The sequence below is a fragment of the Spea bombifrons genome, chromosome 4, assembly GCF_027358695.1.
Source record: "Spea bombifrons isolate aSpeBom1 chromosome 4, aSpeBom1.2.pri, whole genome shotgun sequence".
In the NCBI taxonomy this organism is placed as follows: Eukaryota; Metazoa; Chordata; class Amphibia; order Anura; family Pelobatidae; genus Spea; species Spea bombifrons.
The window spans coordinates 60,189,795-60,206,284 of record NC_071090.1 but is presented as its reverse complement, the minus strand read 5'-3'; the positions used below and the strand labels follow the sequence as shown (position 1 = coordinate 60,206,284).

The following is a 16,490-nucleotide window of genomic DNA, read 5'->3' as shown; positions in this document are numbered from 1 at the left end:
GTACAAACTATGTCTTTATTTGAAATAAATGCATAAAAGTAGACATAGAACTATATATGATTATTTTTCTTTAACATACCTCTATTGCGTCCATCTATATAAAGGTGAAAATAAATATAGAGACAAGAACATCAGTTAGTGTACTTTTTTGTTCATAGATTTGTAAGCTTTTTAAAGATTGTATTAATTACATATGTAAACACAACATTTAGTATTCATGTGCTCGTCCATGTATATGTTATTACTGCATATCAGAAATGATCTTGTGGACACGTCTAAATGGATTGTGATAATTTATCTTCCATATCCAAGGATCACTGACTTCAGAAGAACATGTAATATGTTGATTACAGGTTGAATGGAAACAGCCTATGATACCAAGGTGAATATTTCACTTTTCTGCTCATTCATGTGACTTTGAGTTATGATGAATATGAACAAGATATCTTAATTTCATGTAAGTACCAATGCATACCCCTCAACCATTCAGGTGTTCAGATTGTGATAACTTGACTGTCCCTCAAAAACTGGTACAGTTAGGAGCTACACTAATTTTACGTCAATGACAAAACACTTTTCTAGAGAAATTATGGGTTGCTGACATCCGCAACATTACCAAAGTGACTTGTTATACTCAAATTAATCAATTTAATAAAGAAACATTTTGCTAAGGTGAATATTTCAATGTCCCTCCCTTAACCTTCAATAATCAATAGGAAAAAACCTACCTGTGTGGTCAAAGTCATCCATATATCTGACATTTGGCAAAGAATACAGAAGAAAGCAAGCAAACCATATTTCTACTTACCTAAATGAAGATTTGCTGAAAGAAAAGAAACACTTCTGAAATAATCAATTTGTTATATGTAGCATCTGTATTTCTTACATAATTTGTACAATGACACTTGTAAAGACAACATGTCTGGAACTGGCGTGATGTGTGCAGAAAAAACAGAAAATTGTCGGAAACTCTATCTAGCAACAAATAGTCTAAACCGTTGATGCTTGTAGTGTTCATTTGGACATGAGACTGTATAAAATGGCCTTATAAAAAACTTTTATTTTTATTTTGCATCATAGGTTTGCCCTGAAGTCTCTATCTCAAATATTCTGAAGGGCCTGCTTTGGATGCCTGTGCTTCTCAAAAGTTTTAATTTGTGTTTTTATCTCCACACATCAAACCTCATTTATTATATTATGTTCTATTCAGTGTCACCACTTTGTACTTGTACATACAATGTCTTCATTTAAAATAAACACATATATTAGACATAGAACTATATATGATATAATTGTCATTATGCATTTGCTTATTTTTCTTGAACATACCTCTATTGCGTCCATCTATGAAAAGATGAAAACAAATATTGCAGTAAAACATAAGTTAATTGTTCTAATGATCTAATTTATTAAATAGCTCCCATAAAAAAACAATCACGTGAAGTGTGTTCTACAATACTGATTGGGTACTGCTGCGATCCATGTTAACACATTCATCAGAGCTAAGCTGGAAAGAAGAGCTGACCAAGTTTATCCCTTCATAATGCATTGTGGAATGGCGAGTTGAATAGTTTCAATTCACCTGAAGCTCCTAGTTTAGTGAACAATTCCATGACATGTTCTACAGTGCTACGGAATCATAGAATTGTTATATAATTTACTGCACATCTCAACACCTAACAATTACCAAGTGAAGATAACAAAATTACAATGCATATTTCTTCTTTAAACACATTATTGACACATTTATTTACACAATATCAGTGCATAGAAAGCTTAATTACACAGCTTTAATCATACTATTAATAAAATTCACACCTTTTTTTTCTTTGTTATGTGAACCTACAGAAAAGTAAGTTATTATTGCATTATTTAATTTCTTGTTAAATGAAAATTAAAATTCCAGTGTATTTGTGTGACTTTGATTTATGATGAATATGAACAAGATGTTGCTAAGGTGATTATTTACATTTGCCTCCCCTTTCTACCTTTGTAGCCAAAGTCACCCATATATCTCACAAGTGGCAAGAAAAGCAGAAGAAAACAAAATGCAAGCAGACCTAATTTTACTTACCTGAATGAAAGTGTGCTTAAAGAAAAAGAAATAACAATAAGGATTAAGGATAATGTAATAAAAGCAGCTGAAATACTGAAAATCATAAATAGGTCGCTTGAGTCCTATATATAAGGTATATTTAACTTTTATAGTGATCAGGTATAACATATACAATTTAGAAAAAAAAACTGTTAATATACAAATTGTAGGTCCTCTTTAAAGTTAATTTTATCCAGCTAGTTCAGTGCATTTTACAATAAATTATTGACAACTTAATAAGACAAATAGTACTATCGGTAATACTAGGTTTGCAACTTGTCTCTGATTTTCCATTATGATATAAAACATCTAATTTAAATCTAATTTTGTCAACTGTAACATGTGGAACATAAAAAAGCAGTTGATTGATAAATATTCATAACTTACCTGCACAAGAACAAACCAACATAAAAAATAAGAGTGCAGTTTTAGACATGATAGCGTTTACTGAATGTTGATGTTAGAAATCTAACATGAACATTGTAATGTCCCCCTTTTACTGCTTATATATATATATATGTCAGGTTTTTTTTTCTAATAATTAGAACGGACCATTTAATCAAAAAGCTATGTAAACAGAATTGTTGCCAAAATATAATTTTCATTTTGGACAGAGTTATTTGCTAACACGCCTTAGAATATGAACAAAGCACTTTACTTAATATCTATCTTAATACTGCTATCCGTAACATTATGAAACTTAAAAGTAAATAGTAAGTAACATGGAGAAACATAAAAGTACATAGTATAAAACCAGTCACAAGGTATCAAGAAATTGTAAATTGGATATTGCACATTTAAACATCAGGCGATAAAGAAGCTGGACTGGACTATTTAACCGCTTAGGGCACTTAAACAAATACATCTAGCATTTTATAGAATTGCTGAAATTCAGCTAATATTTTGCCAAAATAGATGATCTGCATGTACTATTTAAAAAAATCCCAAAAAACAACGTTTCCATTTCACTATGCTGCTGTTTGATTTCCACATGTGTGTCAGTGGCAGCTAGTCAGCAAATAGTGCTTATTCACAATACCAAATGTTTGCAGATTTATTGAGATACATTGTCCATTGTATGCACTGACCATTTCAGCCCATGAACTATGCATTATAAAAAAGCAAAATCCAGTTTCTGCTGAAAGAAAGGCTTGGCTTTGCCCATCACAATATATAATGAGTTTTTTTTTTGTTTAATCCCCAAGGCAAGTGGCTCCGCAGTAAAGGAAACCAAAAAAATGGCTAGTGCCAATGACCATAAGGCCGCAGTGGACACCAGGTCCCCTACTTCATTTTCTTCGAGGGTCGCACTCCACAAAAGATATGCAGACCCTTCCCTCCCCGGCCTGCAGGAGGGCTGGATCTTCTTGGTCCCTCCCCTCAAAGGTTAGGACCACTGAAACAATCACTAGAGGAGGGGGACTGCTCAAAAGAGCTACCTAACTCCCCTTCTCACCAGAAAAACTGGGCCTTTTTAGGGGACCCGGCTCCACCTTGGCTTTCAAGTGTTAAATGCATGATCGATCGGCACCGGCACCGGTGCGGGGAACTCTGATCTCTGACAGCCGGAGAAAGTCTGCGCGATGGACACAGACAACCCCCGCTGCTAGCCACACCTCCTTCCTGCTGCAGCGGACGTTGTCTACGCGAATCGCGTAGACATCTACACATTACCCCAGCTACACACCGGGGACTCAGAAGTACCGGTTAGTGGGGCGGGGGGGGGGACAGGAGGATCCAGGTCCCCTGCAGCTGCGAAGGATCTGAATCTTAGTCGTCTCATAGTCAGGCCTATTTGAGGTCTTATCTAAGCTAGCAGCTACTAATATTATTTTGGGAGGGGACTTTAACCTGGCAGCTGATCCAAATTGAGATACTTCTCGTCCACACTCTCGCCGCTACTCAGATCACTTCAGTGCCCCTGTTGGATCATCTTGAAGACATCTGAAAACATGCCCACCCCATAAGTAAGCAATTTACATTTTACTCTAACCCTCATGACTTATTTTCAGGCTGGATTATTTTTTTACCCCTTCGCTTCATAAACTCTGTTTTAGCCAGCCGCCATCTTTGATGATCGGTTCGGCAGCCATTTTTTTGAGGGGGAGTGCTTTCTTCCCATGATCCACGGCCAGCCACACTTGTGAGGCTTCCATGGATGCTGGAAAGCAGGTATTTAACAGCAGCCTGTACATGTACAGGCTTTGTCGCGAATGCATTGCATCGCAAGCCCATACCTGTACGGGCTTTATCGTGAAGGGGTTAAAGAAGCTGTGGAATGACCTCAAGAGAGCCATTCACACCAATCTTAAGAATATGGCTGAGTTTGAGCAGTTCTGTAAGGAAGAAGGGTCTAAAATTCCTCCTGAACATTGTGGATCACAGCTACCAGAAGCGCTTGTTTGAGGTTATTGCTGCCAAAGGAGGTTTGACCAGTTATTAAATCCAATGGTTCACTTAGTTTTTTCACCAAGTACTGCAGATTTTTAATGGCTTTATCCATTCTACCAGTGTGAGTGCCTTTAATGCGTTCTGTGTGACCTTCATGTGCAAGGGGGCTGGGGGTTCAGTGGAGGCATTCGTAATGGTTGGAGGCCATCAATGGAAGATGAGTTCTTCATTTCATCTGGAGAACATGGTTTGGTAACGGCGGTCATAGGACTCTTGTCCGGCTGTATCTTGGAATGCACTTGGGTGCCTTTCCATCACTGTCCTGCACTTGGATCAGGGAGCTTTTTGGACTGGGACATCCTGGGACCCCGAACTATTCATCACTTCTGCGAGCTTCCTGCTCCTCCTTCGGGATCACCCCAAATCAGTGGCTTTGTATTACGTGAGTATTTCTGGATATGGTGACTGGTTTGTAGCACCAGGCTGTATGGGCAGAATGTTGTCTGAAGTCAGTGTGCCTCTAATAACCTCAGTTACTGTTTAACCTCAACATTGCTTCAGTCTATTGTTTGGGTTAATATGCTATACGTTTTAATTAGCACTGTATTTCAGCTCTGCGTATCCAGGATCCCTGGTTCCTGTCCTGGGCTCAAGTAGCGGCTTCTGACAGTTTATCCTTCAAACACCTAAATAAAGGGGATGAGTGGTAGGTTGAATCAGAGAGGAAACACCAGAGCCCAATATAAAAATAATTCACTTTTCGTTGAGGGAGCCCGACCTGCTGCGGCAGCTGGATGCTTCCCCGTAGTACTTTGATGGGAGGAGGCTGAGATGAAGTCCCTTTCCAATTTCACCGAAAGCGTGCCCTGAGAGGTGCTTGAAGAAGGGCACAGATCTGGACTGAGGTCTGGGCTGAGGCAGAATGGGGTTCCTCAATATTAATAATCAGGATAAAAGTGGGGGGTACCTTATCCAGGGTGCAAATATATACCCTTGTGATCCAGTGTTTTGGGGTAGGTCAAAACACCCCTTTTAACTTTGGATAAACATGTAGTTGAACTTTTTCAGATGAGGTCATGCCCCCCTTTTGCATAGATGCTCCAGGGGCTGCCTGTAACAGAAAGTAGTTGGAATGTGTACATTTATAGCAGGTGTCCCTCAAAATGAAATTGAATGAAATGTAATAATATTTTGTAGAAGGTTAGATGTGGGAAAACTGACTGAATTTAATGACCCGGGTTCAGTTGAATTCTTTAGAAAACTATGTAGGAGAAAAAAACTAAAAAGTAAAAAACATGAGATTATAAGAATTGTTGACCCAGTGGTGAGAAAGAGGCTGCTTGTTTAAAATAGGCTGGTGTGGTTTTAGTCAATATACACTGTCTCCCACGCCCTAATGATGTGTAACGTACCTGAGGGTTTTATGCTGATTGTTTTTAATCAGTACATTATATTCTTTCACTGTCTCTAGGAAATTGAAAATGATTCCAGGATATTTTAATTTAACGTGCTTTATGACTTGAATAGAACAAATACACACAACACACAACCATATTATTATTATTATTACGAAATGTAAATGTAGCATTGGCAATGTAATTTAGGGGGGACTAAACATTGCCTTGAGGCAATAATCACAAATGTCAAAAGGACATTAAAATAGATAACATCCCACAAAATAAACATTCAGCAAATCAGCTTTCTCCAAGTTGCAGGTTTAAGGTTGATGTACTCTGCCACCTAACAAAGAACAATTGCCATAGTCAGCCATAAGGACTTTTTATCATCATCATCATCCTTTCTTACTTGTCCCATAGCGCAGAGGATGCAGATTCTTCAGGGATGATATTTAGAACTTGCCTTATTTAAATAATTAACTGTAAATATGTTTCAGGTGTTAAGGTCAAGTATATGGTATTTATCTCCTATCATTTAAAGACCAGATTTATTATATTCTGTGATATTGGTTATATGCCCACAGCATATGGGAGCATTTCCATATTACATAAATCATGGAATGAGATGAACTAGAACTATTTTTGGATCTGTGACTATAGGTCATGGGGCTGTTATACACAAAGGCCTACTCAAAGCCAGATTATTAGTATAAGGGGTTTTATCATTTACAGGAGATATAGTTACTAGAGATTTACAGAAGGACCATGTCTGATAGACCTCTCCTGCAAGAAGGGCTGTGCTGGCTATGCGTAATTTAATTTAGGGTTCAGTTAGAAAAACAGCTTTTAAGACTCCTTGCTTATTTAATTTTGCTTTACATATGGCAATCCAAGCTCCTCTTACAGAAAAAGCTCACTTGGGTGGGATCATTATAATGTGTAGTGAAGTCAGTGAAATTAATGATGCCCATGGGGTCCAGAATAGGCTGAAGTGGGTGTGACGGGAACTACCCTGGGCTGGAAACACAGGGTTTCAGGCTTGTGGTTGGGATGTGTGGGTATCACGGTAGCCCCCTTGAGACTGAAGACGTGATGGGATATGTATGAGTTTGGGAGAGGGGCCATGGAAGATTCATGGGGAAGCTCCTTTTCAGCTTCCCAGTCCACTCAACCTGCTATGAGGGCTCCATGCGCCTGAACGGGACAAACCTAGAAACTTTATGAACTGCCGACTGTATAAGAACTTAGCCACAACCCGCTGGAACTTTAAAGAATTGTCACTCAGGGCCCCAACGTCTTATTTGGATATGGATTTTTTTTGTGTGTGTTATTTATTCATGTAATTATTTGTTTTTTCGTAGTCGTTGTCCTTTTAACGCACCTTGTTTTTGGTTTAAGGTTGCATGGCAATGACTAGGTTAAATTAATAAATTGGCTGTGGAATTTTCAACCCACTCTGGGTGTCATGTTTTGTCATTATTGGGTAGTTACCTTGGGTTGGGGCCTGGGCATCAAAGTTACTTTTAGTAAATAAGCCCCATCACGTGTATGCTGTACTTATATGTGGTCGCTTACATCCACCAGCTCCGTGATGTCGTCATGGAGAAATGGAAGAGGACTCCAGTGGCAACCTATGAAGCTCTGGTGAACTCCATCCCCAAGAGGGTTAAGGCAGTGTTGGAAAATACCGTATTTGCTCGATTATAAGACGACCCTGATTATAAGACGACCCCCCAAAATCTGAATATTAACTTAGGAAAAAAAGAAAAAGCCTGAATATAAGACGACCCTAAAGGAAAAAAGTTTTACCAGTAAATGTTAATTCATGTAAACTATTTTTTTTAATAAAAGCTATGATTGAGAAAAATATTTTTTTTTGTTTTTATTTCTTGTATTTTCCAACCTGTCCCCCAGTTACGCACATCTGCCCCCAGGCTTGCCACACCAATATGGCACTGTGGCCCATGATATGCCTTTTAACCCTCTATATGCCACTGTGCCCCATGGTATGCCTTTTGACCCCCTATGTGCCACTCTGCCTCCAGAAATGCCTTATACCCCTATATCCCATTCTGGCATTTAGGGGGTTAAAATGCATATTATGGGGCAGAGTGGCATATAGGGAGGTATAAGGCATTTCAGGAGGCAGAGTGCACTATTAAATGCCCCCTTAACGCCACTCTGCCTCCAGAAATGCCTTATACCCCTATATCCCATTCTGGCATTTAGGGGGTTAAAATGCATATTATGGGGCAGAGTGGCATATAGGGAGGTATAAGGCATTCCAGGAGGCAGAGTGGCATTAAGGGAGTTAAAAGGCATTATATAGAGCACTCTGCCTCCAGAAATGCCTTATACCCCTATATGCCACTCTGGCATTTAGGGGGTTAAAAGGCATATTATGGGGCAGAGTGGCATATAGGGAGGTATAAGGCATTTCAGGAGGCAGAGTGCACTATTAAATGCCCCCTTAACGCCACTCTGCCTCCTGAAATGCCTTATACCTCCCTATATGCCACTCTGCCCCATAATATGCCTTTTAACCCCCTAAGTGCCAGAGTGGCATATAGGGGTGTAAGGCATTCCAGAAATGACACACACACACACACACACACACACACACACTTACCGGTGCTTCCAATTTCCTGCTGTATTGCCGGGGCAGCGGGTTGACGTCTCATTCCGCGGCAGCCGGAAGGAGGTGGAGTTGGCAGCGGGGGTTTGTATGCGTCCGTCGCAAATACCTTCCCCGGCTGTCAGAGAACAGGAACTCTGGAACTCTGATCTCTGACAGTCGGGGAAGGTATTTGCGACGGACGCATACAAACCCCCGCTGCCAACTTCACCTTCCGGAAGCACCGGTAAGTGTGTGGTGGGGGGGGCGACGACAGGAGGATCCAGGTCCCCTGCAGCGGTGCGGGGGATCTGGATCTTAGTCTCCTAATCAGACCTCTATTTGAGGTCTGATTAGAAGACGACCCCGATTATAAGACGAGGGGTATTTTTCAGAGCATTTGCTCTGAAAAAAACCTCGTCTTATAATCGAGCAAATACGGTAATAATGGTCACACAAAATATTGACACTTTGGGCCCAATTTGGACATTTCCACTTAGAGGTGTACTCACTTTTGTTGCCAAGGTTTAGACATTAATGGCTGTTTGTTGAGTTATATTTGAGGGGACAGCAAATTTACACTGTTTTACAGGCTGTAAACTCACTACTTTTCATTGTGGCAGAGTATCATTTCTTCAGTGTTGTCACATGAAAAGATATAATAAAACATTTACAAAAATGTGAGGGGTGTACTCACTTTTGTGAGATACTGTAGATCACAGGTCCCACACCTCTAAGGTCAGCCGTGACATCCAGATTGCATCCACAAGACTTGTCCAGAACCTAGATTGCACAAATAGGACTTGCTCAGCACCCATATTTCATCCAATGGACCTGCCCAGTACCCAAGTTGCATCCACATGACTTGCCCAGAACCCAGATTGCATCCACAGGACTTGCCCAGTGCCCAGACTGCATCCACAGAACTTTCTCACCACTCAAATGCAAAATGTTTGCCCAGCACCCAGATTGCATTCAAAGGACTTGCCTAGCACCCAGATTGCATCCATAGGACTTGCCCAGCACCCAGATTGCATCCACAGAACTTGCTCACCACTCAAGTTAAATCCAAAATGTCTGCCCAGCACCCAGATTGCATTCAAAGGACTTGCCCAGCACCCAGATTGCATTCAAAGGACATACCCAGCACCCAGCTTGAATCAACAGAACTTGCTCAGCACCTAGGTTGCATCCAAAGGACTTGCCCAGCACCAAGATTGCACATATAGACTTACCCAGCACCCAGATTGCACACATATGACTTGCCCATCATATAAATTGCACACATGGGAACTGACATCTTTCTCCTCCTCATTAACTCTCCCCTATATGTTTCTTTTTATTTATTAATTTCAATATTCTTATTACAGATTCTCATTATTTACCTCTCCCCCATTTCTCACTTTCTATCCCCCGCTTTTCTTATTGATGAGTGTGCAACGCCCCGCTCTGAAGTGGGTGGCGGAAGAGAGAGAGGGCCACAGAGCGGTTGCTGAAAACTTTTTCCTGAACGACCCATTCGTCCGTGAGAAAGTTTTCAGCAATCGCTTGGTGCTTCTCTATCTCCTCTATTCCTTGCCACCTGGGCGTTGTGCATCCCATGCACTCACCTCGGCCCGGCCCTGGTTAAAGTCCCAAACTTACTGGGCTTACAATGCATCAGGAGGAGTCTACACCAGGGAGTGTTTCCTGTGGTAAATCTTGAGCCACACAATACATACTTTACTATGTTAGGTGGTTTAACAAATCTCATTATACAGGACGCTATCTTGTCCTATTCTCATCCTGTTATTCCTAAAGCAGAATCTCTTTGGGGTTGTTGCTAAGCCATAATGAAGCCAGGGAAAACTGTAACTCACATGCAAACCAAACTGCCAGCTCCAACTTCACTGAAGTTTTATTTCACAAACGCCACTACATCTCATAGCACTTTTTTTTAGGAAGTCAAAACTTATCCTCAGTTGTCTTTGTTAACAATTACTCCAATTCTTTGCTACACTATTATTTGCCCATAAACATTGTTGTATACAAATGACTTAGAACAGGGGTGTCCAAGTTTTTTCCGCAGTGGGCCACTTCATCAGTGGGCCGCACTAATTTTTCACTGAGAGAAAATATGGCCTTTTAGTTACTTGATCAATGTCATTCTATCAATACTAAGTTACTTAAACAGTAAATCAAAGTCAGTCCACAAACCATTTAAAACAAGTTTAGCCAAATATAACTGCACAAGGCTGGAGCACACTGCTTGGGATGGTTAACGCACACTGAGTTGATCAGGGCTGGATTAAGAGCATTATGCGCCTGGTACTGAGGATTTTGGTGGCCATTTTATGGAAATAAAATAGATAGAATCTTAACTCTTCGGCATCCATGTGTACTGGATAAAGATGACATCAATACTCAGCAGATAATACAAGATCAAATCTTATGTGATGGGATTGGGAGTATATGAGTACACTTAAAAAAGTAATCACACACGGGATGCCTGAAGCCACAATTTAGTACCACTGATCCTTTTTAATAAAGTATGCAGATTGAAACACAGTAAATAACACAAAACCTTTACTTTTCCTCTCACTGATTTCTGGGCCTTGAAAGTTTTTGTCTGTGACTACAAATTCAGGAGGGTGTTTTATCTCTGGATAAGTAAAAATTAAATAGTTCAATTTATTCCTACAGTAAGTAAAGTGCCAGGAAACAGATGACGAAATACACACCAGGACAGGCTCTGCCACACCGTCACGCAGAAACACACACACCAGGACAGGCTCTGCCACACCAACACCCAAACACACACACCAGTACAGGCTCTGCCACACCAATGCCCACAAACACACACACACCAGGACAGGCTCTGCCACACCGACACCCAGAGATACACACACACACACACCAGGACAGACTCTGCCACTCCAGCACCCAAACACACACACCAGGGCAGGCTCTTCCACACTGATACCCAAACACACACACCAGGACAGGCTCTGCCACACAGATACCCAACCACACTCACACCAGGACAGACTCTGCAACACTGATACCTAAACACACGCATCAGGACAGGCTCTGCCACACCGACACCCAAACACACACACCAGGACAGGCTCTGCTACACCAAAACACACACACACCAGGACAGGCTCTGTCACACCAACTCCCAAACGCACACACACCAGGACAGGCTTTGCCACACCCACACACACACCAGGACTGGCACTGCCATATTGACACCCAGACACACTGCTTTGTTGTTTGTGTGTTTGTCCCCTTCTGTATTGATGCCCCAGCCAGGCCCCCTTTAGTATTAATGTACCCCCCCACACACACACACCCTTGTGTATTGCCCAAGGTGTATTTGTGCCCTCAGCCAGCTCCATTTGTGCATTTATGCACCCACACCCTTGTGTATTGATTTTTATGTAATGCACCCAGCCAGCCCCCCTCCCTTGTGTATTAATGCCCCCACCCCCTTTTGAGCTGGTTAATGTAAACCCCCCATACCCATGTGTATGGTAAACAGCATACCAATCTACCCACCCAGCCACCCACCCATTTTTGTATTGATTTATATGTGATGCCCCAACCGCCCTGTTGTGTGCTTATAATCCTCAGCTGGCACTGGTGGAAGCTGCTTGAGCACGCCCCCTGGTGGTACCTGTCATGTGGAACAATTAATTTGTTCATTCAGATTTCTCTTACCTCTTAAGGGATTTGTAGTGGACATTCCAAATAAGAATGTTTCCACCTTTGTCAAACAGCTTTTTGTAATAATATTCGATGAAGAATCCTTTTTAACCATGGCCCTAATGTTGTATTTTATAGCAAATCCTTGAAAGCCTTAATAATCATATTATATCACATGTGATTTATTACACTGATACCTGTTTGCATGGATACATGTTAGGATTACTTTTATAGAGATAGAAAATCTTAACTAATTATACCAAACATAGTAAGGGTTAAAATAAATAAGACCAATAAGTACCAATTATTAAGGGGAAAATACTTTAATATTAGGAAGATAAAAACAATACAAGCACAATAATGGATATATTAAATAGACAAAATGTAATATAAATATTAGAGATTTTTAATATAAACAAGATAATTACGGATAGTACGACAATAAAATCAGGTGCTGGTATGTTTAAGGAGGTAGCTGTGTGTTTTCTGTTCTGGGCACTTGGATCTCTGCCACAGATACACTGACTTTCTACACCGTCACACAGAGACAATCATTAATTTGAAATTAGTGTGCAAGCTCCACAGCGGTAAGCTGCAGGTGCACGTTAGGCGGCCGTTGGGCCACGGGGCACCCCCTTGTTTATAGTAGTAGAGGTTATGCTGCACTACCATGCTCAGTATATAGTGATAGGAATTATGTTGTACTATATCTGTTCAGTAGATGTTATTTATTTAATCTTATTTAATTCATTTAATATATTTTTTTTAGATTTTCCCAGTTTTTCAGTTAACAGTAGAAATGGGCCTTGGTAATGATTTTGTACGACTTTACCCCTAGGGTACCAGCTATGTATGAGAGCAGGCAAACTGGCCTTCCATTATTCTCAGCCAGAATGATGATATAGGTGATGGGAGTTGCATTCCTAAAAATGGGTGAAAAGGGTATGGAAAAGAAGAGGGGTATTGGGTGGTGAAGCAGAAAGAGAGGTGGGCATGCCAATTTACTGTGTGCTATATTGGAGACCTTATCTACAGAACGAGACGGATGTTTTTGGAAAGATTGAAAACGTTGACTCAAGCTTCTGCTGACAGAGATACAGACCTTGTCCAGCATTGGAAGGCAAAGTTAAGATAAACATGTGGCTGTTAAAAGTTAAAAAGGGGGGTAGGCTCTTCTTTTTATACAAAATTGTTTTGCTTTTACCCCTTGGGCCTGAGGTTGAGATTGTACCCAGGAGCACCCCTTGCTAGAAGCACGGTAGCTTGCTAAACAGGCTAGGATAAAGGGAGCAGAAAAGAGGAAGATCTTATAATTCTGGAAGAGTTCAGGGATTCTGATTTTTACATAAAAGCAGAAAAGAATAAAGGACTATTTTGTGAACAAAATTCAGCTGACTATATTAAGAGGATGGAGATGAGGGGTTCACATGCATCTGAGGAAGCCTGATTGGATGAAATGCGTTATGCACATAGGCATCTTGCCCACCTGGAAGTTGCATGGACTACACAGACGGAGCTTTGAATTTGAGCATATTGTTTTCTATTTTTATTGTTATTCTTGTTTTTAAAACATCTCCTCTTCCGTTCAATTCCTATATATCCTGAGCTGATGCTCAAGAAGAAGCTGCCCCCAAACTGAACGGAACCCTTTTATCAGAGGTTTTGGATACCACAAACAGCGGAGTCCAAATCCAATTTTCTGTTACTTTAACAAATGCTTTTCAGCTTGAGCAAACTGGGTTGTTCAATTCAATTGTCTCACAGAAGACATCATCCACAATTTGAATCTAAGTATAAGTGTTTTATCTATTTTTTTTATTACACTTTATTCACATTGGTGTTACATTGAAACAATAGATTTATTCATTTTATTGAAGATTGCAAAGCACTTCATTTATTCACTTTTATCAAACATTTTTTATAAATTATTGAGTGCTGCACTTTATCTAGTTAATGTTTATAGTCACATAAGGGTTATGTGCTTAGTGCTAGCAGCTTTTCCTATTTTTTGCACAAAGTACTGGATATAATTACTTGTTTGCAGGGTGTTTTTATTTTGTACAAATCACAATTGAAAAGTTTATTTGAAGCGCCTTAATTCACTTTGATTTATTGTAATTGTAAAAAAAAGGAAGCCAATAAAAACAGCAGACAACATACCTGAGAACTGTAAAACCATTCAGATCAAGATGTAGGGTTTGTTCCAACTTGGTGATGAGGGAGAGTTGATGGATATGTTGCCAGCTTTTTCTTATGTTAATAATGGATTGATCATTTTTTAACATAGTATTAAATAGAAAATTAATGTTCTTGCTGCTAAAACACATTTTTTTTAAGTTTTAGAATTCTTTTTAGACATTGTGGACAAGTTGGTGTTTATGCAGATATTTTGCCTTATGCACACATTTATGTGTCTCAGAGGTGAAGGTCTTCGGCACTTTCTTCCTGTGTAACATTGACATTCAAAGTTTTCATAAAAGTGATTAAGATCTTCCACTGTCGGATTTCCATGCACAAAATACTTTCCATCTTTCCGTCCTATAACCATATTTCTTTTGTTAAGATGGAGGTAAGTGTTTGTGTTCCAGTGCTTACGCGTGCACACACCATTGTTCTGGCACAGTGCCGCACTGCAAAGCTTCGAAGCCAGTGTTACATTGATGATGTATGGATTCAGGGTGTTCACAATAAAGTTATTCAAATTTGTGCATGTTTCCTGTGATTTTTAAAAAGAGAGAAAACCAATCAATATTTTGCGTTCAATATATTTGTAAAGCAAAAAAGTATTTTTAATTCACTATTCTTTAAGTTCTTTTTATAGTTTTGTGTTTTTTTTCTAAAAACATTATCCAATAACTTTCAGAAATAGAAGTAAAGTATTAAAAAAATCCTACAGTTTATTAGGTGGAAAGTCTGGAAGAACAAATTGATACTGCTGACATACCTTGCTCAGAGTTAAATTCATATCACCCCACATTACAAATCCAGCAGTGCCGAGAGCTGCACTTTCACCGATTGTGTGGACCAGATCAACCTTGTAATTAAAAAAGATAAAAACACAATTAAAAAAACATGAAGTATTGTGAATAACAGCTATACTGTACTTCATCTACCAATGTTCATACTGTATGGAAGGAATCTGAATACCAGATACTGATTAAGACTTAATAGGAAAATATATGTACTAACCTTAGATAGGTATTCCTGTGTGTCATCTGTAAATACTGGCCGATTGTACATATACACTGGAAGGGAGTGTGCAGCGTTTGCTATTTTAGATAGTCTCTTGGCTTCCTGAATGCGATGACGGGAGAACAATGCAGCATTAGTTGATGACCGTAAAGCAGTTTCCAGGTACATATTTGGAAACAGTGCTGTACTTTCTTTCCATAGCCAATGGAGTCCATCATTTCTCAATATTTCAATCTCTGGGCAGCGACCAGTGTAATTATGAGGATTCTGTTTATAGTCATAATTTTGACAATTGGGGAATAAGTAGAATCCCCATAGGTGCCTAGGTCTCATGGATTTACCAATCCTTAAGGTGTTTAGCATCAGATGTTTTGCTGCATGTTCAAACTGTGTTTTAGCAACAGATGCTGCTTTTGTCTGAGAGAGCCTTAGATCTTTTTGTAATGCAAACTCAATGGACATCGTCTTGTACACTTCCTTGGAAGCCCAGTTTCTAATCCATGTAGGCCTCCAGTCTTCCCAGTCAATCACTGCCAGACCAGGTCGCGTTGTAGATGGAATGTAGTGGGTGAGATCCTCCTTGGCTTTCCGTAAATGTTCATGCATATTTGTCATCTGGGGAATGCCTCCATTATAAATTTTGCCAGTTACAGGATGTATTGATGGATAATATCCCAGTCTGTCAGTATAGAACAATGTAATGTTCTGACCTCTTGCACATGACAATGTGCTTCCTTCCATGTCAAAAAAACGCAGGTCAAGTGGAACTCGAAATTTTTTCATGCATATTTCAGTCGGAGCATTCCATATAGATGCAAAAGAAGACAGTCCTTGTAGAGGTACTCGTACATGGCTTGAGCGACACAGAGGAACTACTAGAGCCAACATGACCAATACCATTCTGTACATTTTTACTGATAATCCACACCAGAAATGTTCCATCTATGTGTTCGGATAAGGTACTGCATGACAAAAGATGTTGAGTATTTTAGTTGTAATATTAAGGTTTATCACAAAGTTAGAACATCAGGCTTTGACACTTTACACAAATGATAGCATCTCTATACATTGGGCATTTTTGTACTAATTGTAGTAGTTCAAAGTATCCTTATAT

At 39.8% G+C, this 16,490-nt stretch overlaps 2 protein-coding genes across 2 annotated transcripts in view; both read right to left on the bottom strand.

Moving 5' to 3' along the window:
- The window catches only part of LOC128491378 (mucin-19-like), a 130,611-nt gene extending 118,312 nt beyond the window's left edge, over positions 1-12,299 (bottom strand). Inside the window, exons 1-4 of the mRNA XM_053463701.1 lie at positions 12,200-12,299; positions 2,075-2,089; positions 1,330-1,344; positions 809-823 (exon numbers count right to left, since the gene is read on the bottom strand). Of these exons, the coding sequence (XP_053319676.1) occupies positions 809-823; positions 1,330-1,344; positions 2,075-2,089; positions 12,200-12,299 (145 nt within the window). The remainder of the gene's footprint in view (positions 1-808; positions 824-1,329; positions 1,345-2,074; positions 2,090-12,199) is intronic.
- A 2,217-nt stretch (positions 12,300-14,516) lies between these two features.
- On the bottom strand, positions 14,517-16,276 carry LOC128491377 (hyaluronidase PH-20-like). Its single transcript, XM_053463700.1, has 3 exons — positions 15,374-16,276; positions 15,129-15,218; positions 14,517-14,900 (listed from the first exon to the last, which is right to left on the bottom strand). The coding sequence occupies exons 1-3, from the start codon at positions 16,274-16,276 to the stop codon at positions 14,517-14,519; spliced, it is 1,377 nt and encodes a 458-aa protein (XP_053319675.1).
- Positions 16,277-16,490: the final 214 nt, after the last annotated feature.

What these genes read in the sequence shown, in the direction of transcription:
- LOC128491377 (XM_053463700.1), bottom strand. Translation starts at nt 16,276, where the DNA reads ATGGTATTGGTCATGTTGGCTCTAGTAGTTCCTCTGTGTCGCTCAAGC. An exon ending in CACAGGAATACCTATCTAAG is followed by an intron (nt 15,219 to 15,373) that starts GTTAGTACATAT and finishes TTTAATTACAAG; the next exon opens with GTTGATCTGGTCCACACAAT. An exon ending in TGAATTTAACTCTGAGCAAG is followed by an intron (nt 14,901 to 15,128) that starts GTATGTCAGCAG and finishes TAAAAATCACAG; the next exon opens with GAAACATGCACAAATTTGAA.